Source organism: Pristis pectinata, chromosome 34 (genome assembly GCF_009764475.1).
Source record: "Pristis pectinata isolate sPriPec2 chromosome 34, sPriPec2.1.pri, whole genome shotgun sequence".
Lineage (NCBI taxonomy): Eukaryota > Metazoa > Chordata > Chondrichthyes > Rhinopristiformes > Pristidae > Pristis > Pristis pectinata.
This window is the reverse complement of record NC_067438.1, coordinates 6,764,354-6,788,176: the sequence shown is the minus strand read 5'-3', so window position 1 is coordinate 6,788,176 and position 23,823 is coordinate 6,764,354. Positions and strand designations below refer to the sequence as shown.

At 41.3% G+C, this 23,823-nt stretch overlaps 1 protein-coding gene and 1 long non-coding RNA gene across 2 annotated transcripts in view; one reads left to right on the top strand and one right to left on the bottom strand.

Moving 5' to 3' along the window:
- ppp1r10 (protein phosphatase 1, regulatory subunit 10) overlaps positions 1 to 15,510 on the bottom strand; it is a 28,924-nt gene extending 13,414 nt beyond the window's left edge. The window contains 11 exon segments of the mRNA XM_052043535.1: positions 115 to 122; positions 353 to 459; positions 657 to 854; positions 2,086 to 2,104; positions 2,106 to 2,146; positions 2,983 to 3,034; positions 5,693 to 5,828; positions 7,202 to 7,288; positions 8,150 to 8,268; positions 15,057 to 15,398; positions 15,492 to 15,510. Of these exon segments, the coding sequence (XP_051899495.1) occupies positions 115 to 122; positions 353 to 459; positions 657 to 854; positions 2,086 to 2,104; positions 2,106 to 2,146; positions 2,983 to 3,034; positions 5,693 to 5,828; positions 7,202 to 7,288; positions 8,150 to 8,256 (755 nt within the window). The 5' untranslated portion in view covers positions 8,257 to 8,268; positions 15,057 to 15,398; positions 15,492 to 15,510.
- A 176-nt stretch (positions 15,511 to 15,686) lies between these two features.
- Positions 15,687 to 16,868, top strand: LOC127585869 (uncharacterized). Its single transcript, XR_007958605.1, has 3 exons — positions 15,687 to 16,254; positions 16,368 to 16,474; positions 16,562 to 16,868. It is a non-coding gene; the product is annotated as an uncharacterized LOC127585869 (long non-coding RNA).
- Positions 16,869 to 23,823: the final 6,955 nt, after the last annotated feature.

The following is a 23,823-nucleotide window of genomic DNA, read 5'->3' as shown; positions in this document are numbered from 1 at the left end:
TCTCCCACCAGTGGAAACTCTACGCTGTCAAGCCCCCTTAGGATCTTACAAGTTTGAATAAGGGCTCCCCTCATTCTTCTAAACTCCAAGGAATACTGACCCAAACTGTCTAGCCTCTCTTGCTAGGAGAGATGATAAACACATACAATGAAACAAAAGTAGATCTCTTGGTGGATGCTACCTACCCCAAAATAGGTTAAGGCAGTATTCACACGAGCACTAGAACAGTTATCTTTGCTGCAACTTTTACTCTCAGACATGTACAACCCCATGAACAGTATCTGATTATAATATAGGTTTCTGCTCTACACCCCAATGTACAATGTGATGTGCATCATAATAGTGATCTTACTTTGGTCCTCTTAAGAGGTGCTGGCTTGAGTGTTGTACTTGTCAGAAATGACTGGACCAGGGTCATCTTTTTTGGCTGAACGGGAGCTGCTGGTTCCATCTCCAGACCTGTAAAAGTAGTTGGGTAATGTCAACATACACTGCACCAACAGGCACAAGGAACACCCGCTGGCAGCAGGCTACCTCAAGGCTCGAATCTGCATTACAGGGAAATCACCCTGTCTGTGCGAGTAGGTGGTGTGTTACCATACCTCGCAGCGCACACTCATCTATTACATCTAATAAGGCAAGCACTGAGAACAAACCTGTCGACCGGAACTTGGCATGACTGGGTGCCGTTGTCCGTAACGATTTGGGTTTTTCTCGTTTCTTCTCCGTTTCTTCCTCCTTCGTCTCCACTCGGAGGTCTGACTTGGGCTCTGGGACTCTCTCGGAGACTGGTGCTCGAACCTTGCCTTCATCCTTCTTCTCATCCTTCCTCTTTCTCTTCTCTGGCTGTTTATCTACAGATTTTATAATGAAAACATTCAAAATTTATCAAACTTTATACTTGAGACATTTATTGTTAGAGCATAAAAACACCTCCAGCTGCCAAACCAATTATACTTGAGACATTTATTGTTAGAGCATAAAAACACCTCCAGCTGCCAAACCAATTAACACTTAACCAAGGATCTACAATTGACACACGTCGCTTCATTGCGCAGAAGAGATTTAGCTTTGAAACACAAGCTAACTTGATCAACTAGAAATCTAAAGACCTCCCGTTGAAGTACACTTAGAGCTACTAAATGCTGTCGTGCCATATCTTACAGAGTCCATTGCTACATAATCATGCATAAAAATATTTAATCTGCTCAAAACAGCAAATGCATGTTCTGTGACACCAATTGTCATACTCAAATTTACCATGATTAAATTAAAATATAGATTGTCTTTGGGTCTTTTGGTGCAATGCCAAAGTCCAGAGACAACTGCAGACAACCAGCCTGCCGGAAGATTATAAAATTCACAATTTTGGATGTTAACAGCAATTTAGACTGTATGATAGAAACAGAATGTGCACTGCAAGGTCTGAGAGTGTTCGAGCCCATGTACAACACAGCTAGCAGAAGCAACACACAAGATGTTGGAGGAACTCAGGGGGTCAGGCAGCATCTATGGAGGGGAATGGGCAGTTATGTTTCAAGATCAAGACCTTGCAATGTGGACTGAAAGATAGAGTGGAGATAGCCAGTATAAAAAGGTGGAGGGAAGGGGTGGTAGAAGCACTGCTAGAGAACCACCTAAACCAGATGGGCTCCAGTTTCCTCTCCCTGGGTTTGGAAAGATAACTTTATAAAGCTGGGTCAGGGGAGGAGTTTTGAACTACTGCCTTACAACTTCTGAGATCAGGAGCTGTATTTTATTAATTGATTATTAGTGGACACCAGGTGACATTTTCCAAAACAAAACGGAAGGGACATCGGAGAACAAACAATATCCTCAGAGCAGAACAGGATTAGAAGGCATGAAGCAGTGGAAATGCAGCAGGAAACAAGGCAATGCCTTTGGTGCTGGGGGAGGGCAATGTTATTTCTCTGGCAAAGATGGCTTGACTACCTATATCAGCATTGTAGTCACTGCTCCATTTGATCAAGGATGCCATGTTGTATCAGATATCTGATTTCCAGTAAACCAGTAATAATCAATTTTAACAAGACTGAATTGTACCTATCATTCCAGGGCCCAAACTCTGAGATCGAATGACAGTCCATCCAATGGTTGACCAAAACCTGTGCCAACTTCCTGAGCTCTGAAACAGAAACCAGAAGAAATTGAGAAATATGGCTCTTGCCCCGATAACAAAGGCATTAAGCTAACAAACCCTTCATCATGCAAAAATCTGTACAGGAGGTAGCATGAAACCGTCAACATTCTCAGAGGGTACCAGCTGCCGCAAATGGCGAGAAGTCAAAAGTCTCCTCTCCTGAGAGGATGTAGTAAATCAAAAGCAAACTGAGCTCGTTGTGACAAACTGAAACATACAAGTCATTCATCAATTCGCCATTGTTGCCATATGGTAGATGCAGGCACTTGAGTTTTTTTTAACCATTTTAAATAGCTTGTTTATTTAACAGACTCATTTCCATTGACTTGATCAAAAACATTAAATGCTACTGGTTTTTATTGACCTGTGTTTGAAAGGCAGTCTCCCCCACCCTTCACTAAAGCAAAAAGTGAAAATCAAATAAAAAACCCTTGTTGTAGCAAAGATTCATCACACAAATGTTTGTGAACCACATCACTTTCAGAGCAAGCAAAAGTGAATGCCATGATTAAAATGTAATTGCACTGGCAGATAACAGTGGTACTTTTCAGAGTCAACGATGACAACAGATTATTTCAAGTGGTTATGAAAATCTAATCTGTTGTGGGATTCCATTACAGACAGTTTAGCAAGGTGGATGTATAGTAGGTAGCGAAGAGATTGATATGGCCTGCATGCTGACACTGACTATCCCAGTCTCAACTGGAAGCTGCAAGAGGGTTCTTAGTTCCTATAAACCCACAAGAGCACGTCAATAACCATTTTGAATCATCATAGGTCTAAAACATGCAGCAGTTCCACAAATCAAAAGTACATCTTACCTTCATCCTCAAAGCTCTTGCTCAACTGTTTCACTATCTTAGCTGTATTATTCTGAAACAGAATGAAGTTCAGGTTAAGAATTTGCCAGCTGCATTTATATTAATGCTGCTTTCTGGAACCCATCCCTCCCCCACATAAGATTGTAAAAACCCATGATTTGCACACTTCTCTCCGTCCCAAAACAAGTCAAGATGGATGATGCTACAGGCGACAGTTCAGTGGCTGCAAAGTCTGCTATTCCAGTGAAGTCGACATTTGGAGCAGTGATGTCTTTCATGACCCTAATGATTTTCAATAAAATTTAGGGCCAGATAGCTTAATCTTCATCCTTCATGCCCGTTTTGCTCTTCATCAGATCATGGCTGACCTTCTGTGTCAGCTCCATTTTCCCACGTTCTCCATACAACCCTTGATTTCCTTAACATCCAGCCATCAATCAAGCTGTTCAGAATGAACTTGATGACTGAATCTCCAGGGTAACGAATTCCAAAGATTCACAACCCTTTGAGTGAAGAAATATTTCCTCACCTCAATCCTAAATGGCCTACTCTTTATTTCAAATGTAGCCGTTGGTTCCAGATGGTTTAAGAGAAACTTCATGCATTCACTTGTTAAGCGTATTAGAACCTTTGTCCCCTAGAAACCTCATTACATCCTCCTCCCCATTCACAATTCTACTTAGTTTTGTACATTTAGCAAACTTGGAATTATGACATTTGTTCCCTCCAGCCAAACTGTAGATTTTGAATAACTGGAGCCCCAACAATCAATCCCTCCAGTACTTCCAAATCACTGCCTGCTTACCCAGAGAGACTCATTCATTCCCACTGTCTGTAATGAACTTGCAATTCACACTAGAATGCAGCACCCAACTTCAATGTGAAGTAAACTCGATCTACCCATGTGGGACCTTATAAAATGTCTTCTGAAAATCTAAATAAAGGACATCCATTGATTCCCCCTATCTATTCTCTTAGTCACATCCTCAAAAGAACTCCAAGGAAGTAGTCAAGAGTGATTTCCCTTTCTTAAATCCATGCCAACTCCACTCAATCGTATTATTCTTTTCGGGATGTTCATATACACTTCCAGCATTTTCCTATTTTCCCTCTGCCTTTTTTTAATACTAAAGTCACATTTGCTACCCTCTAATCTGCAGGATTCCAATCCCAGAATTTTGGAAGATGGTCACCTCTATCAAAACTCTGGGATTTACATCACCTTGTCCTTGTGATTTAACAGTTCACAGTCTCACCAACTATTCTACTTTTTCTCCCCCTACTAACACCAATTTCCTGTGGTTCGTCATTCTTACAGGATCCTTGGTTCTCCAGTAGTTTGAAGTATTTAATTGCTCTGCTGTTTCCTTACTCCCCTTTCTTTAAAGGACCCACAGGTGCCTTTGCTAACTTTTATTGAATTACTTAGTCAGCCTGTTTCCTGTCAGTTAATACTATATCATCCTTTTCTTCAATTTTCTTCCTTCATAGAGTTCTAAAATGCTCCCAATCCCCAGGCTTACTGCTACTTCTGGCCCCTTTATAAACCTCTTCCTTTAATAGTTTCACTTTCATTTCTGCAATGGATCCATCACTATGCAAGAACACCTAAGGGAGATTAATGGAACCCTAGCAAAATCTTGAGAGAAGATAAAGTTTTAGGAAAGGGGTGGGGGGGAGAGAATTAAAAACTCAAGGAACGCTTTGAAATATTTCACTATGTGAGCTAGTTGTCTCTTCAACAATAAGCTGAAAACTATTCGTCTCAATATTAAAAACCAAAAAGCCACAATATTTCAAATGGCACACTAAAAAAAAATCATAGGAACACGATTCTTTGTCACAAAAAAATCAGTTGCGAGAAGTTACCCACAATCATGTGGAGCCCAACCATTTGCTCCCTTCCACCCTACTTGAAGTGTCACATCTTACCTGAAACAAGAATGCCCATTTCTTGTCCCAGGCTTCTATCCAAATGCATTGTATAACCAAACCTCATCACAGACTAAAGCAGGATGCCAATCGGTCCATCATGTCTGTGCTGGCTCTTTCAAAGCCTTTTCATTAGATCCATTTTCTCAAACGGCCTTGCAAATTTTTCATTGAACACCAAATTCCATTTTCAAAAGTTATTACTGAAACTATTTCCAGTATCCTTACAGCATTTTGTTTTTAAATGATCCTTCCAGTTCTTTTGAACCACCTCAAATCTGTTCTCTGGTTACTGGCACTCCTTACCAATGGAAACTGGCACTCCTTACCAATTTCTCAAATTTTTCATACTCTGGTTCTGTACCAGGGCTGAACATAGAACTATTGCAGAGACCTATTGCAGGCATGGCAGTGTAGCGACTAGCGTAACGCTTTACAGTGCCAGCGACCCGGGTTCAAATCCGGCCACTGTCTGTAAGGAGCTTGTATGTTCTCCCCGTGTCTGCATGGGTTTCCTCCCACATTCCAAAGACGTACAGGTTAGGAAGTTGTGGGCATGCTATATTGGCACCGGAAGCGTGGCGACACTTGCGGGCTGCCCCCAGATCGCTCTACGCAAAAAGATGCATTTCACTGTGTTTCGATGTACATATGACTAATAAAGATATCTTATCTTAATCCAGCATGCACCATTCTAAAATTTAGTCACTGAAGATAAGCCCTGCCATTCTGTGGGCACTGCCTTAATGACAACTTATTTGTTCAGGGTTTTATTTACCTGTTTCAGATGGTCCACAGTGAGTGGTAGCAGCTGCAAAGCCAACAAAATCTGCTGTAACAATGGCACATTGCTGGTAGTTTTGGAATAGGTCAGCCAATTATTCAGCAGCTTGTAACCGCCAATGCTGATGAACCTTCAGGAAAGAAGCAAACAGGTGACTATTTGCATCTCATGATTTGACAGACAATGCAAGGTAATGCTGGACTAAATAAAATTTGCAAATAAGGTCAGGATTAGAAGAAATAGTCAGAATGAGTGACCTAGGCTTCTATCCTCTAGAGTTTCAAATGAGAGGTGACATTGAAATGAACAAAATTCTCAGAGGATGTAACAAGGTGGATGCTGCGAGGGTGCCTTCCCCTGGATAAGGAGTCTAAGAACTAGTGGTCACAGTCTCCAAGTAGGGGGGTAGGCTATAATGGACAAGTGTGGAATGATTCCTTTACCCAAAGGGTGGAAAATCTTTGGAACGCTCTACCCTGGAGAGATATGGAGACTCAGTCATTGACTGCATCGAAGATACAAATTATTTCTGGATATTAAAGGATATGAGAAAAGAGCAGGAAAATTGTGTTTGAGTTACATGATTGGCTATGACCTTGTTGAATGGCAGATCAGATTCATGTGGTTGTATGGCCTGTTCTCTTGGACTCTGTGGGCTGGAAGCAATGAGGGAGGGAAGGGAAGATCAAACATGGATTTAAAAATGATAGAGGCAGAATTTGAAAGTTGAAGCATCATTTAATCAGGAATTTTCAATCTTTTATTATCTTCATTTGTTATTCCTGTTAATATGAAGTGCTATCCCCAACAGACTGGTACCATTATCCATCTGGAGATTTATGCACAGCAGCACCTGATGCTTGTCCTTCAAAGGGATGTTCACAGTGCCTTTCATGGGCCAGTGGATCCTCAGTAGTTGAGTATTTTCCAGACTGGCAGATAGATTTTTGGATACTGGGGGGGAAATTGAGGGATAAGGAGATCAAGGAAGAAGATAGATTTGAAATAGAAGATCAACATAGTCATTAAAAGGCTTGAAGGGCTATATGGGTTATTCCAATTTATGTCCTTAGGCACGTTAGACACAAGTCATAAAGGTTTACAGGGTTATCTACTGCCCACCTTCAAGCCTGCATTTAATGCAGATCTCAGTGCTATCATCTTTTTTAGAAGCATAAGATCAGTTGTTTGGGCTGGGCACAGGACTCTGGAGCAACCCCAGCAGTAAGCAGAGCCCAAATTTGAGTGCTGACCAAGGAATATCATTTTAAGCAAAACCATACGACTTAAAGTTGTAAAAAAATTTTGCACAAGAAAATACACCTAATTTTTGAACCCAAGGCAGTGTGGTGACATACAAATGAACTGGAGATGCACAGAATGAATTGTCTTACATATAAAGCAGTACATAGAACAAACAATTTAATAAACTCAAGGACAATACCAATTTAGCCAAAGTAGAAAATTAAAAAGAGATTAACAATTAGAAAGTATCATGCTTACTGATTTAGGATATCCTCAGACCTGGTCTGCAGCAGGATATTTAAGTACATACATCTGCTTACTAACTTTTTTGACTCCTTCATCAACCTAAAAGTAAAAGGCAATGAAGAAAAGCAGTTAATACACCTTGCACTGGATATGTAGCCATTATCCAGACATACAACTGCAAATGTTTGAAAGACCAACGTGTTCAGTGAAGTGCAGCAATCATTATGAACAACTTTCATGTGGTCCAGTGGATGAGTCTGAATTGATCACAGAAGAATCTACTTGAGACACGAGGATTGGTGAGAAGCAGGAAGTAGGGAGTTGTGATTACTTGATGGAAAACAGACAGGATTAGGTGGAATACCAACTTTACTCCCTTCCTGAGTCATTAAGTCAACAAGACTGTGGTGTAAAAACGTCCCACTAAATCCCAAGGGATTTCCACACAGGTGAAATCACCTCCATCCCCTTTGATGGTGAACAACGTGGTCTATGGAAATTATGTCAAGGGTTGACATTTAGGTAAAGCTATCACTTCATACGCATCCAGAGTGGAAAGAATTGAGTATCAGCTTACAAGAAAAATAAAATCACGTACTCCACACACAAAGAAACGTTTAATTGCAAGGTAAAGCCAGCCAAAAAACTCATTGATGGTAGCCAGTTTGTATCTTGGGTATGACCACCAGCACTAAACACAATAGTCACAGCCACACACCAGCATGGCTACTTGAAAAGTGCATGAGTCATATACCGAGGATGCAAGAAGCAGAAGCAAAGACTGCAGTCCCAAGGAGTGGCCGTCAAATGTCTCCCCATGCTCCCCTCACCCTATCAACAACATAAGTATGTGCTGCAGAAAGGATGTCCCATGTTCAAAGATACAACACTATTAAGGGAATTATTGAATTTGTATAAAGAAGCTTGTGTGCAATTGCATGGAACAGAGTGAAGGTTTACCTGTAAATTCTAATGACATCATCGCCACTTTTAATTTCCCCATCTTTACCAAGGAGGCAGTCCAACCCTATTAGGAGTTCTTTTGGATCTACAGGCCCCGAACCCATTGTATCAATTACCTTAAGAAAACAAAATAAAGAGGTCAGTGTTTTTTTTTGTTTCCCTGTCTGGTTGAAAATATAGTTACAGAGCAAAATTTGACTATGAGGTACATTAAGTTTATTAGATGCATGACAGCATACTGATCTTTGAACTTGACAAGAGGGAAAGAATGAAGTCCTCCCCATCCTGCCTCCTAAACCAGTTTTGCAAGAACTTGATATGTTCCTCCATCTCCGTGTTACAAAATCTTTGGATTACTTCTGAAAATGTAATTGTTGATAAATGGATTTGTTCTATTGATTCTACAAAATGCACTAAAACAGCAAGTAACCAACATACAGAACTCCTGTCAGCACACCAGGCCTTCTAAGACACCTTATGTATAAATTTACATAACTCTTGTATTTGCTCAGGGTAGCTGCATGTCAAAACTTAGAATATGTTCCCATTTTGAGCACAAATTTCAAACTCCAGGAGTTGAACTGTCACCAGCAATTTACTGGGCCTAAACTGAGATGGACATGAATGAAGATCTCACAGCTCCAATCAATGGGCAAAAAAAATTTTAAAGTGGACAATGCCTTTACAGTGCTAGGATTGAATCTGATGGGTTATATCTATCATTTTGTTGCCAAGTGCAATGCACTGCATACTGCCCTGTACAAGGCAACATTTTTCTGCACATATGTATGGCACTATTTAGGTATATAATTTAACTGCTCACATCTATTAGTACTATTCTGGAAACAGAGCACCTATCACCCCAGGAACACTTCTTCCCTTTACTCCACGACAAACTCTTCACCCCAAGTGTAACACTCCATGCAAGAACAAACTCTTGGGATAGCATACTGACTGGTAACTTCCCAGATATAGGCAAGGTTATATTGGGCCCTTCACATCTCAACTATTTTTAAATACTGCGCATTTGAATGTTCAGACCAACTCCCATTTGATTTCCAGCCTTTGCTGCTATGTATACCCTATGTTTAACAAGGTACTAGCTTCTGCAGATAACCTATACAACAAATGCAACTAATGCTACTTCAAAACTGCACAGAAAGATTATACGTCTTGATGTGGATGATGTTGGAAGTTAAAAAGGCAACAACGAACTGAATTGTTTTGCAGCAGAAGGCACTCATATGTTGCCACATGTAACATTTTCCACATGACTCATGCAATGATTTTCTTAGAATTAATGCACTTTTCAATTACAAATTAGTCTTGGATCAGAAGTTTCATATTTAGAAAAACCATATCTGCAGACATTTAACAATGCAGTAAGCAGCTGAATGGAATTTTGCTTCACTGAACCACCCCCTCAAGGACATTGATCTCAAAACAAAATTCCAGTTGTGCTCAAGCCTGCACTGATCAGTATATACTGTAAATTTACAAGATTAAGTTGTGGGGACACGGATCTAAATAACTTTTAATGATCTTAGTGAGGGGAGCAAGCTTGGTTAATGAGACAGCTGTAATTACCAGCAGGATAATCTATGCTGATCCACAGCAACAGAAGGCCACTACTGCTATCAGGGCTACTTCACCTACAATAATCAGAGGTCAATTAGGTGCATTAAAGTTGATGTTCTATTTATATAGAATAGAAAATTCAGGAAACTGAGCATAAAGTTCATTCAAATTTGGATCTCAAATTGAGGAAGACAGTCAACGTGAGTGCTCTTGCTATGTGAGTAATATGTTGTGCAACTGTTTGGTGGAGCATACTTTAAGTGATTGAATGCCAGTATAATCATGCTCCCAACTAAAAGTGAGATGAGGGAGTATAGTGGGGTGTCATGGACTGTTGCTAGATGGGGCCGCAACCACAGCAGTCTGGTTTCAGGCTCAGGTGTTGTGGCTCCCTGCAGACCGAATCTTCACCCCTGATGTACAGAGCATGAGCAAACAATAGGCAAAGCAGTGATGAGCCACAGTACAGCATCCACTAGCAGCTGAGGACAGGAATCAGTTCTGCAGATCTCCAGCCACCTGCTCAGCCAAGGTCCATGGTCTGGGAGACAAGGGGGAGGGGAAAAGAGGATAATATTAATAGCTTGGAAGTTCTCTTTCTTGCATCACTGAGGGGTCTCTGCACAATTTCTAAATGCCACTTTGAACTGCTCAAATAATGTAGATACAGAAATATGCTCATGAAATGCTTACATTTCATGAGGTAGCTGGCTGTCTAGTGCAAAAGTGATAATTACCTGCATTGAGTTACATGTTTGCATGAAAACCCTTACAAATTGCAATACACCCCCAGAAACCAGAATACCCCTTCAAGAATCTCCAAGTAATTGAAAGTCTGAACAGATAGCATATTTTGACATCTGTTCAGATGTGGCAATCAGTCAGGGGATTGAATACAGCCAGATTATAACATTAACCCCAGTGCAAACCTGTAGCCCTTGGTACAGGGGTCAAGAGCAGACTGAAGCAGTGCCCTCAGAGGTTGAGACCAAGCCAATCACATTGACAGGTAAAATATTTCATATTCATGCCTGCACAAGTGGGGCAGAAATCAAAGAAAACCCAGTTTTATCACCTTTATTGGAAATGGGAAGCACCAAGTTGCTTATGCCACTTCTGAAAATATCACCAGTAATTACCCAGCATCAGAAGCGAGAATTTTGCTCTTGCATATTGGAAAGTGCTTTACTACAGCTAGATGGTGGAAAATATACTGGTCAGTGTACCTTAGTGAAACAACTAGTGCAATCAGTATGTATATCCACGTTTTAAAATGGCAATAAGCCAGAATTTAATGGAAACTCTGCTAAAAAGCCATTAGTCTCAGAACAGCCTTGATCAAGATTCTAAATCTCATTCAACTGAGCACCACAGCCTCCCACCTTACAATAAGCTGCCTAGTTTATTGCAGCTTCCAGAGAATACTGCTCTATCTACAGCAATAATTGCTGGAGTAATCTGTAATGCTGTCATTTCAAACCAGGTCACCATGTAGGGACCTGAAATCTCATTGATGTGCCCTGCATAAGTGAAAGTTGCCAAAGCAAGATAACTATGCAGATTTATCTGCAATGTTTGTATACATTAATATCACACAAATGGTGGAAATCTAGCAAGCTGTTACCAGCTCCCAAATAGTTAATTTGATAGGTTTTGTTCTAAAAGCTTTTTTGTGGACCTTGAGCACAAAAATTTGCAGATAGCAAATTTGAATGTAACTTAATTGAGAACAGACTGACTCACAGAAGCCCTCATCTGCAAGTGGAAATTTCCCAACTACAGTAGATTAGGAACATTTACTTTAAATGACATTGGTCACAAATTTAGTGAGCCCATTATTAGTGAATTAATAGACTTACCCCTTCACTATACATTAGTTGCACTAATCACCTAGAGGTCTGATTTCAAGGTGAAATGAAACATGAATCCTTTCTAAAGCTACCTCAGGATTGAAGGCTCGTCTGCAGTTCTGATGGTCACACTTAATTGAAATGCATAGTTATGGAAACAAGTATTGCAGTGAGTGGAAGGTGAAACTGTCAAAGGTTCTAGCAGCCTGTCAGGAGAGCTAAATAGAGAAGTTAATTATCCCATTAAAAAGTGCAATGAACAAACCTGTACACTTGTGCACGTAATTGTAATTTACTGATGTTACAACCCATCCCTTCCACCCACCATCCCAATTCTTACTGGTAAGCAAAAACTGCTCAAGCCAATTCCCAAATCTTTATACTGAAGCTTGCCTGGTAACCTGGAAGTCTTTCTTTCTGATAACAAACAAGATAATATGACACCTTACAAGTTATCTGTGGCTTACAAGTTAAGTTGAAGTCAGGCTGTTGTGTGACCAAGACAAACAAAAAATTCCCAGTTTGTTAGGCCAACTCCAAAGCTTGCTCACCTAAATCAAAACACCTACATCACTGGATGACTGAGCAGTATTCTCACATGGAACACTGGCAGCACAGCTTGCATTCTATGTATATGACTGAATAGAATGTATTTGGAGCAAAGCTAAGGCTGTTGGCTGGATACAGCCCTCATGTTAGGCCCTAGTCCTAGCAAATTGAATTTATGGCCAGTGGCAAGCTGCAGACTAATTTAGAAGGAAGCTCATGTAGGTAATTGCTGTGCTTGAACTATAGTTGACATGCAACTTATGGTTTTATTATAGGGATGTGTTTTCAGTGCTTAAATTATATTGTAAATACCCTAGCAGTGTTCAACTCGACTCCTAAAGATGAAATAAAAATCACCAATTCCTTCCAAATGAGCACAACCCAAAATTTTGTACAGGGACCAGTTCCAGCACTTGAAGCAATGGTTTCCTGCAATATACATACAGTATATATAGACCAAATAGCAGCTAAAGACATTTAAAATTGTTCTTGCTTTCCATTTGCATATGTAACCAGTGATGCAAGACATTAGCTTATATTGTTACATCCATATCCACCCAGTAAAATTCATTGTACATCAGTGCAGTGGAATACAAAGGACTGGACTAACAAATTTAACCCATTTAAGTGAAGATTATCACTGTAACCTGTTACCACTGTGCCAGATAAGAGGGTTACAATGATTAATTTATTCACCAAATGGCTCCATATGCAGGGCACGTCGTCAGCAAGATGCATAATTGGTTTTTTCCAAACTGCCACATTTAGTTCCTTACCTCAAAGGTGTTTGATCTGTCCTAAATCCCTATAAATAGAACACTAACACGACTCCATTGCTAGTCTGCACAGAAGCCTAAAGTACTCAAAACCATTTACGCATTAGAAATCATTGGTGGCGCTGGCTTTCAATATCCCTGGCCGCTTTCACAATTTGTAATGAAAAAGGGGCGGGGAGTTGCCCCGCAGCTAAGGGACAATAGCCTTTGTTCCTTCGAACCCGGAGTGGGCGGGATAAGTAGTGCGAGGTAAAATCGAACTGAATGCCAATTAACCACCTAGAGTTTAAACTGATGTTCTGCCGCATGCTGGAGGTTAACGCAATTAAGATCAGTAATATAACCCGCCTCCCTAAAAACCTACAAAAAAAATACGCAACGTGGAAATAGCTTTAAACGCTGATTTAGACATACGCGTATTTGTAATCGCACTTCTGCTTCCAAAATTGTACCGGCATAGGGGAACGTGGAAAGCAATGGGTACTTTAGAAATTAAATTTGATCGTGAAGCAAGCTCACTGGAACAATGCCGACAAGATTTTTTTAATGCATGCAGATCTCGAATACTTTGCTATGGATCTGTTAGAATGGCAAACGTCACACTCGCTCAAGACAGCAATGAAGTCGTGAATGCAATTAACGTTCAGAAAGATTTGCTTACCAGTTTGCATGTGGCTGTCACTGATGAGTTTTAAAGTGCAGGATGTTTTAGCTTCACCTCCCCCTATTCATCAGCCCTATTGTGCTGGGACCTAAACAGTACAAAACCGTGCAAGCATGGCACTTTAGCTCCAATATGAAAAGTTAATCGCTTTCCATATGAAAGTTGCTCTCTGCAAAGAATTATACACCTATACAGAAGACAGATTAGGTTATGGCCTGCAACCCGTTTACCTACGGCCCAGTGGTAACCTGGTCACAGGTACTTTTTCATGACATTCAATCGATTTAATTAGAAGAGGTTGATTGATACCTTCAAAGAGTTAATCACTTTACAGTAACCTTTTACAGTTAACCATAAAAAGCTTAGTTAACCCCCGCCCGCTAATGAGGTACCAATCAAGCCCTTAAAAACACAACTGACATTGCAAAATGGGTCACGATTCCTTGATGCGGGAGGAAGAAAATAATTATTTCTTATCACACGACCACGGCATCTGATCGCCACCTAGGACAAGCAGTTTCCAGTTATTCCTCGGGGGTGGGGGGGAGGAGAGAGAAGAGGAGGAGGAGACAGGAAAGGGGGGGAGGGGGGAAGATGAAGCACTTGCCAGTTTAAGAAATCATTCCCCTTCCCCACACAGAGGTTTCCAATGTGGGGCGGGGGGTAGAAAAGTGTGAGTGTCATCTGTCCATTTCGGAGCAACAATCGGATCTCCACAATAGGGGAGAGAGAGAAAAAGGGCTGTTTTGTTTTCTTGGACAGCCCCCTTTGCTGCAGAAACAGGCGCTTCTTCCTCTGCAGAGTCCATTGGCTGAGAGAGAGAAGTGGGAGCTTTTGGGTTTGAAGGTGGTGGGGAAGGGGGGTGGGTGCTGAAGGTTACGTCACCTCGACTTGAGTCAGCGCTGATAATCATCCAAGCCTCTCTGTGGCTCGCTCCTTGTGGCGTTTCGGATAAGAGGAAGGAAAACACGTTTTTAACAAGGCAGCAAAGCAGCCACCACCGCCATCTTAGGACAAGACGACCAAGCGCCCGCCATCTTAACGAGCAGCCACGGCACAAAATACATTTAAGCATCAAACCAAACAGCCTGCTGCAAACTGTGCCCACCCTCCCCTTGCTGCTTTTAAAACCCTTTTTCCTCCTTCCCTGGGACAATTACTTGCAGCAATCTTTATTTACAGATTGCACGACCTTCCTTTTATTTTTTAAAAACGATTTTTCTCCCCCCTGGTCTCACACACACACACATATATACATACAGACAAAGCACAAAAATTTTACGCTTTTATTACCACTTAAAAGTGTGTGTGAGCTCATGGTTTGCAAACCCTACCCCTCCCTTTTTTAAAAAAACACTGCCCTCCCCGCCTCATCCGAGCCCATTAATAGGCATACCTTTTCATATAGAAAAAAAATCGATTTCATTGCACCCCCCCGCCCCAACCCAAAGTAATTTTCCTTTCGTTTGCCAAAAAGCGAAACTTACTATCAAACTCTCCTTCAGCGCCTCGAGCTTTTTTTTATGTGCAAACACAACACAAGGTTGACAATTTTTTTGTTAAAGAGATTTTCATGACTTTTTTTGCAAAGAACTCGGCTTATTTTTTTGTTAAAAAGGAGCTTATGGGTAAGTAGGTATATTTTTGCTGATATTTTTCTCTCCTTTCGCAAGAATTGCAAATATTTTTTTGGAAAAAGTGTCCCAAGTTCATCAAAACCACATGAAAAGGAATTTTGAGGTGCGGCTGTTTTGTTTTGTTATCCTCACACACACACACCCACACAAGGGAGAGACTTCTTCCCCGTCGTCTTCACCAAAAGAAAAAACCTGGAGAGAAAGAACAAGAGAAACAACATTAAGCAAATACATCGTAAAAATACATTAAAAAATGAAAATAAATCTTTAAAAATTAAATCAAACCGTTTTTTTAAGGGAAAACCCCACAATCTGCCAGCAGCATACCCTCCCCTCCCTCACATACCTCAAACCAAACGCTGGAATGGCGCTGCCGCATACGTCGTCCCTTTTATACTTGGGATGCGGACGTCACAGAAGGCTTTCGCGTCACGTGAGGAAAGCGGTTAACGTTTGAACCTGATTGGCCAGCGAGCAACCTCTCCGGCTCCCTCCGACCATTTACTCCCCTTATTTTTCAATACTGACCCTTGAATCTTCACTAACAATCCGAATTAACGGCAGTTATTCCGCGGGTAGACTTGGAAAAAATAGGATTTCTAAATCATTTTCTCCCCCCCCCCCATCGTTTGACGTCAGAATGAGTTGCAGATATTTCAGTTGGAGCATGCGCATTGACACCGACGCGTTAAACAACAAAATTATGTTTTAATATCAATTCATTCACGATCTTTCTCACTTCCAGTCGATCGTGTGTATTTCGATGCGAACACCAACCGGGAGAAATGTCCATAAAATGAAACTTTCCCCTCAGTAAAACGTCGGAGAAAAAGAAAACGGGTCACGTGACAGCGAGGCGTTGGCCAAATTTAAAACGACAACTTTTCCACGTCTGTGAACCAAAGTTGTTATTACTTCAGATATTAAAAATCTGAGGAAATAATAGTGTGGTGTTCTTTATTTTTGAAGGATAATAAACTTTCCTCTTTGAAAACGAAACCTTTGGACAACACGGTGACGCCGTTGAGCCCGCGCGGGTTTTAATTGGGTTAAGTTTCATTTCAAAACAAAGGAAAGTGAATCGTGCGACTTCTGTTTGGCGGTAAAATAATTGCAAATGTGCATATCTTTATTCGGAATTTAATTTATTTTATTGTACAGGTGGGGAGCGTGACCTTTCAACTGTGGGGGAGGAGAAGATGGCAGTGCTAGTGAGTGGCTTGAGACTGCAGCTTAGGACTGTTGCTGTGGCTGGCCGGACTTTGCTGGTAAGACTTCTGTGGTGTGGCTGTAGGAATAGTTTACTCTTGGTTTAAGATTCTGCTTTGAGTGGCTCAGCATCTTTTATCTTGCAGTGGGACCACACTCTGGAGTATTGTGTGCAGTTCTGGTTGCCTACCCCAAGGAAGGATGTCAATAAGCTGGAGAGGGAGCAGAAAAGCTTCATGGGGATGTTACCAGGGCTTGACTTCTAAGGTGAAGCTGGGTAGGCTGGGGCTATATTTCCCCTAGAGCGTAGGAAGTTGAGGGGTGGCCTTATAGAGGTTTATAACATCATAAATGTCATAGATGAGGTGAATGGTCGCGGTCTTTTCCCAGTGTAGGGGAGGCTAAAACTAGAGGGGATAGGTTTAAGTTGACAGGGGAAGGATTTAAAGAGGATTTGAGGGGTAACTTTTTCACACAGAGGGTGGTGGGTAGGTTGATCAAGTTGCCAGAGGAAACTATAGAGGCGGGTACAATTACAATGCTTAAAGGAAATTTGGACAGGTTCATGGGTAGGAAAATTTTAGATGGACATGGGTTAAATGTAGGTATATGGAACTAGCTCAGGTAGACAATTTAGTCAGCATAGACAAGTTGGGCCAAAGGGCCTGTTGCCATGTTGTATAACTCTGTGACTCTCTATCTTGAATTATGTCTAGTTTACGTTTTTTTTTGAGTGCTGCTTATCTGATGCTCTGTGCCTGTAATGCTGCTGCAAGTAAGTTTTTCATTGCACCTGTGCATACGTGTACATGTGCATATGACAACAAACTCAACTTTGACTTTGTAAAGATAAACTGAATACTCTGTTTTTGAGAATGTTTCTTTAAAGATAAAAACTGATTTTTTTTTTGTTCAAACTGTTCTTTCTTGTAAAAATTGTGTGTAATTTATCTTTTTCTTGTGTATCTGATGCTGTGTGCCCGTGATACTGCTATAAGTTTTTCATTGCACTTGTACGATTGGTAAATTGGTTTATTGTTGTCACATGTACTAAGATACAGTGAAAATCTTTGTTTTACTTGCTATCCATACAAATCATTTCATCACATCAGTACATCGAGGTAGTACAAGGGGAAAGCATTAACAGTGGAGAATATAGGGTTAGTTACTGAGAAAGTGCAGGCAGACAGTGACGAGGTAGATTGTGAGGTGTAGAGTCCCCACCTTATTGTACAAGAGGTCCGTTCAGTAGTCTTGTAACAGCGGGATAGAAGCTGTCCTTGAGCCTGGGGGTGCATGCTTTCAGGGTTTTGTATTCCCTGCCCGATGGGAGGGGGAGAAGAGAGAATGTTTGGGGTGGGTGGTGTTTGATTATGTTGGTTACTTTATTGAGGCATTGAGAAGTGTAGACAGAGTCCATGGAGGGGAAGCTGTAGACACAAGAGACTGCAGAGTTGGAATCTGGAGTAAAAAAACAATTGGCTAGAACTCAGCGCATTAAGCAGCATCTGTGGGAGGAGATGTCGACATTTTGAACCAGAAACATTGACAATTCCTTTCCTCCCACAGATGCTGCTTGACCCACCGAGTTCTTTCAGCAGATTGTTTGTTGGGCAGATACATGCTTGTGGATATGACAATAAACTTGACTTTGACTTTTACTCAGAGTACTCTGTGTTTCCACTGTGAAAGAGTGCAAAGGTTAGGAGAGCAAACTTTGCTTTCAAAACAAAGATAGCACAGTTGAGGTCAGGCAGTGTGTGGAGAGAGAAAAGGTTACTGTTTTGGGTTGAGGGGTCTTTCATCAGAACTGGGGAAAAATGGGTAGGAGATGGAGATTACACAAAGTTTGCGATTGGAAAAAGAGGTTAATGATTTAAATAAAAGGGGTATGGAAATCAAAATGAAAAACTGCAGATGTTGGATGTCTGAAATCCAAAAAATGCTGGGATCAGGCAGCATTTCAAAGTTGCGTTTATTGTCACATGTACATTAATGCACAGGTGCAATGAAAAACTTGCTTTCAGCAGCATCGCAGGCACGTGGCATCAGATAAACAGCATTCACAAGAAAAACACAAATTAAACATAAATTGTACACTTTTTACAAGAAAGGACACAATTAGAACAAAAACAAAGTCCATTTCAGTGCAAAGTGATCAAAGTGGTCATAGTGTTGCCTAAACTGAGGTAGTGATTAGGGTTGTGCTGTTTGGTTCAAGAAAGAGAAGTAGCTGTTATTGAACCTGGTGGTGTGGGACTTCAGGCTTCTGTACCTCCTATCCAATGGTAGCTGTGTGACGATAGTATGGCCTGGATGGTGGGGATCTTTGATAGAGGGGAGGTAGCTAGTATTAAAAAGGTGGAGAACAGATTTTGCCTAATCTCAACTGTTTTTTTTAAATAAACAAAGTGCGGATAGAGAAAAGGTTAATGTTTTGGGTTGGAAAAGACAGGTAGGAGATGGAGATTACACAAAGGTTTGTGATTGGAAGAAGAGGTTAATGATTTAAATAAAAAGAGTGTGCCTGATGAGCCTTGGGTGGTTTCCCCCACAGAAACTACTCGCTCTAAGCCTGTTCCATAATACTGAAAATGCCTCTTCTAAGTAAAACATTTTGTAACTGTTTTCATGAAAGAAGACTTGGAAACGTACAAAACTTCTACTGGGCTTGTCAGACTAGAGCCATCTGTGCTGTTTCCCCTGGCTGGGGTATCTGGAACTAGGGGTAGCAGTTTCAAGATAAGGGCTGGGATGAGATAAGAGAAAATAAAAATGACCTGGAGGGTGGTGCGTCTTTGGAATTCTCTACCCAATAGGTCTAAATATGTTCAAGAGAAAGCAATAGATTATTTGGATTAAGGAATCATAGAGTCATACAGCACGGGAAAAGGCCCTTCAGCCCATATGTGTCTATGCCAACCAAGATGTATATTCAAGCTATTCCCATTTCCCAGCACTTGGCACTTATCCCTATAAACTCTTGTCCATATAGCTGTCCACGTACTACTTAATTGCATCTAATGTTCCTGCCTTAATTACTTCCTCTGGCAGCTGGTTCCATATATCTACCAACTATACACACCATATATCAAGGGATTAGAACAGGGAAATGACACTGTGGTAAAAGATCAGCCATAATCTTACTGAGTGGTGGATCAGCCAACTGAGACCAAGTGGGCCACTCCAGTTTCTTTTCAACGACTAGCTATATAATTTCACATTGTAAAACACTTCTCACTGCTCTTTATGGCACAGCTCACTATTTTCCCCAAACTCCTCTCGATTCAGAAGGCCAGTGTTTCAGGTCCTCGCTCCAGGTTCTGGGGCAGTGATCCGACCTTGCATTCCCTGTGTGGTGCTGAGGGCACACTGCGTTCTCAGATGCACGCCGCCGCCACCACCACCACCTTCAGGGCAACGATTGCTGGCTTTGTTAGCATCAACGATTCCACAGTGACACCAGCAGCAGCAGATCGGTCCTGAGGCAGGGTTTCGACCCAACATGTCGGCCATACCTTGGCCTCCACAGATGCTGCTTAATCTTGAGTTCTTCCAGCAGTTTTATTTATTGGTATTGGTTTATTATTGTCACTTGTACTGAGGTACAGTGAAAAGCTTGTCTTGCATACTGATTGTACAGGTTACTTAATTACACAGTGCAGCTACATTGGGTTAGTACAGAGTGCATTGAGGTAGTACAGGTAAAAACAATAAAGTGTCAGCTACAGAGAAAGTGCAGTGCAATAAGGTGCAAGGTCACAACAAGGTAGATCGTGAGGTCAGAGTCCATCCCATTGTATAAGGGAACCATTCAATGGTCTTATCACAGTGGGGTAGAAGCTGTCCTTAAGTCTGGTGGTATGTGCCCTCAGGCTCCAAACTTTGCCTGATGTCCTCATGATATTCATCCCTCAACCATCGTTAACAGACCAGGTTATCCTGTCATTACAACATGCTCATTGCTGTGTGCAGATTGACTATTGTATTTCCTACATGGCCCCAGAGGCTACGGTTAATCAACTGTTGGTGGTCTGGGGTGAGCAAGATTGAAAGACAATATACAAATTCAAATCTTCCTTTCATTTATTTTTGTCATTTAAAACTTAGTCCCTCCTGTGGACCATTGCTGTATGCTATATTTTTGTCCGATTAAAATCTGTTCCAAGTGAGTCAGAGCCACACAGCATAGAAGCAGGCCCTTTGGCTCAACTGGTTCATGCTGACCGAGTTGCCCAGTAAAGGGATTAAAATGTGGCAGCATCCATGTGTCAAACCATGCCTTGGTCAGCACTCCTACCTAATGTAACCATGTAAAAAAAAATTACTCACCTCAAAGCTGTTTGGCTTGTTGCTTTGTGCCAAATGCCTTTTGCCCCAATAAACCGCTTCGTTCCATCAAAAGCTGTTCCTTTTATGAAAGACTTTGGAATGTTTTGACAACACTGGTGAGATGCTGTGTAAGTACAAGCAGCCTTGAACACACAAACCAAGGACTTTTTAATTGGGGAATTTATTTTTGTGTTTTTTTTTGAATCATAGTCATAGTCTTACAGCAGGGAAACAGGCTCTTTCTTTTCCAATCTTTTTATTAGTTTTCAAATTAATAAACATAACAGTAGTAATTATACACATGATACAAAGAGATAGGGATTACAATAATAAGTTAACATATACAGACACAAAGAGTAAAATGTGTAATCTAAACTTCCCAATCGCTTGATAAATGAGCATGAAAAAGATTTAGAAAGAAATTTGATTATATGAAAAAAAAACCCCAAACCAAAAAAAAACAATAACAAACCAAATAGTAATAACAAAACTAAACAAAAGCGGAGCTGTTGTATTTCATTGGTTAAAAGCAGTATTATGTCATTAACTCTGCTCCTCTATATTCTAATAGAAAGTTATCGAAAAGGATTTGGAAAGGGTCAGCTTACATCATATGAAAATGCTGAATAAATGGGCTCCAAGTTTCTTCAAATTTAACATGTTATGGTTTGGGAAAACCATTGGAATGTAGTAGGGGGTTTAGGACCTTTCCATTTAAATAGGATGGATCTCCTTGCTATTAAGGTAACAAATGCAATCATACAACAAGCTGAGGCAGATAAATGGCCAGAATCCATCATTGGTAAAAATTGCAGTAATAGGATGAGGTTGTAAATCGATACTCAACACCACTGAAATAATATCAAAAACGTCTTTCCAATATTTTTCCAAAAGAGGGCAGGACCAGGACATATGTGTCAGGGAAGCCACCTCAGAATTGCATCTATCACAGATAGGATTTGTATGGTTAGGGAAACAGGCTCTTTGGCCCATCAAGTCATAGGTGACCATCATTGTACCTGTCTCCTTTGTACTGACCCTTCCGCCTCTGGAATTGGTTTTCCCTTATTTCCTCTTCAAAACGCTTCATGATCTTGAACACTCCCAACCCTGGCACTGTCTGTGTAGAGTTTGCATGTTGCCCTGGTGACTGTGTGGGTCTCCCCCTGATCCTTCGGTTTCCTCCCACATCACAATGACAGACAGATTGGCTATTGTAAATTGCCTCTTTTGTGTAGGTGAGGGGTAGAATCTGGAGGAAGTAGATGGGAATGTGGGGAGAATAAAATGGGATTTGTGTAGGGTTTATGCAAGTGGGTACTTGATGTTGGTGCAGACTCGATGGATTCAAGGACCTATTTCTGTGCTGTCTCTCTGGATCTTCTAGAGACAGCACAGAAATGCTGGAATTTGGAGCAACAAACAATCTGATTGTTTGAAGCTCTGAATTCCGGCATCTGCAGTCTATTTTGTCTCCAGGAGGTCCATAGATCCATAAAGGGCAGGCACGGTGGTGTAGTGGTTAGCATAACGCTTTACAGCGCCAGTGACCCAGGTTCAATTCAGGCCGCTGTCCTGTAAGGAGTTTGTATGTTTCTCCCATGTCTGCGTGTGTTTCCTTCGGGTGCTCTGGTTTCCTCCCACATTCCAAATACGTACGGTTAGGAAGTTGTGGGCATGCTATGTTGGCGCCGGAAGCGTGGCGACACTTGCGGGCTGCCCCCAGAACCCTCTACGCAAAAGTTGCATTTCACTGTGTGCTTCAATGTACATGTGACTAATAAAGAAATCTTATCTTAGATTATTTGCTGCTCCATGGATCTCCTATCAGCCTACTATGCCTTTTGTATTGCCTGTTTCAAAAGCAGTGTGGTAACACTCACTTTTGACTGCCTTGCTGCTTTTCTCTGTTGTTCAAATCCAGAAAGATTTCCCCGTTTACTAATGATATTTCTGTGCTGCTCCGAAACTACTGTTCCACACAACTTACTTTTAGTTTGCAAGAGCTGAAGGTCACAAGAGGCAGCCTGCCCCTGCCACCATAAAGCTGTCCCTTGTGAGTGCACTTGGCTCTGTGCCACTGCAAAATACTGTGCACAGTTCACACACAGTGAAGGAACTTTGACAACACAGTACTAAGGAAGCCAGCATAAGTTTTTTTTTTAAACCAGCGTACTATTAAAGATCTGAAGCCTTCCAGTTATTGAATAGCAAGTTTAATTCATGTCCTTTTTGTTTGTTTGATGTTCTTTTTAATTTTAGAGGACTTGATGTGTGAGATCGAGGTTTGCAAGGCATCTTTTATTGGCAAGCAGGAATAGGATTGGCGATTGGGCTTTAGTGACTTAAACTTATGATTTTTCACTGCACGGCTAAATTTATTCCCACTCCCCCACTGTCATCTTGTAACGAACAATTGTTTTGACTTGTTGGGCATACACTTGCCTCTGGTTCCTGCATGAGGACAAAAACTAGGCTGATGTTCCAGTGCTGTGTTGTCTGAGATTAGACAGTAGAGCAAGGTCTCCTTTGTTTCCTTTGTGAATATTAAAGGTCCCACTACACAATTGGGAACAAGAGTAGGACAGTTTTCCCTCCCCACCCAGTCCCTGGTCAAACTTTATTCTCCCCTCTAATATCTTTGATTGTCCTGTTGTTGGCTGCTGATGTTCCTCCATCCCAGCCCTGTGTACCCTCTGAGAGGATGCTGACTACTGTTTGGACTGAAACACACCTTGTAAACAGAAGTCTTTCTCATTCCAGAGATGTCGAGGGTTAATCTTGAATCTGGACATGGGTGGTAAATAACCTTCAGTGAAGGGTACTGAGCACACTTAGTCAGATTTTTGATCATATGGTCTGGTGCTGGTCTACATTACCTGTTGCTTTACCTTTTCACAACTTGCCAGGGTGGAGACAGAGCTTGTGACTTCCATCCAGTTCCCTAACTGCATTGGGATTAATTCATACATGATGCATTGGGATTAATTAAGACACGGGAAGAGCCTAAAGCAGTGGGGAGAAGGGTCACAGGCTGATTTCCAGTGACCTGAAGGCTGAGAGGCTCGTATAAACC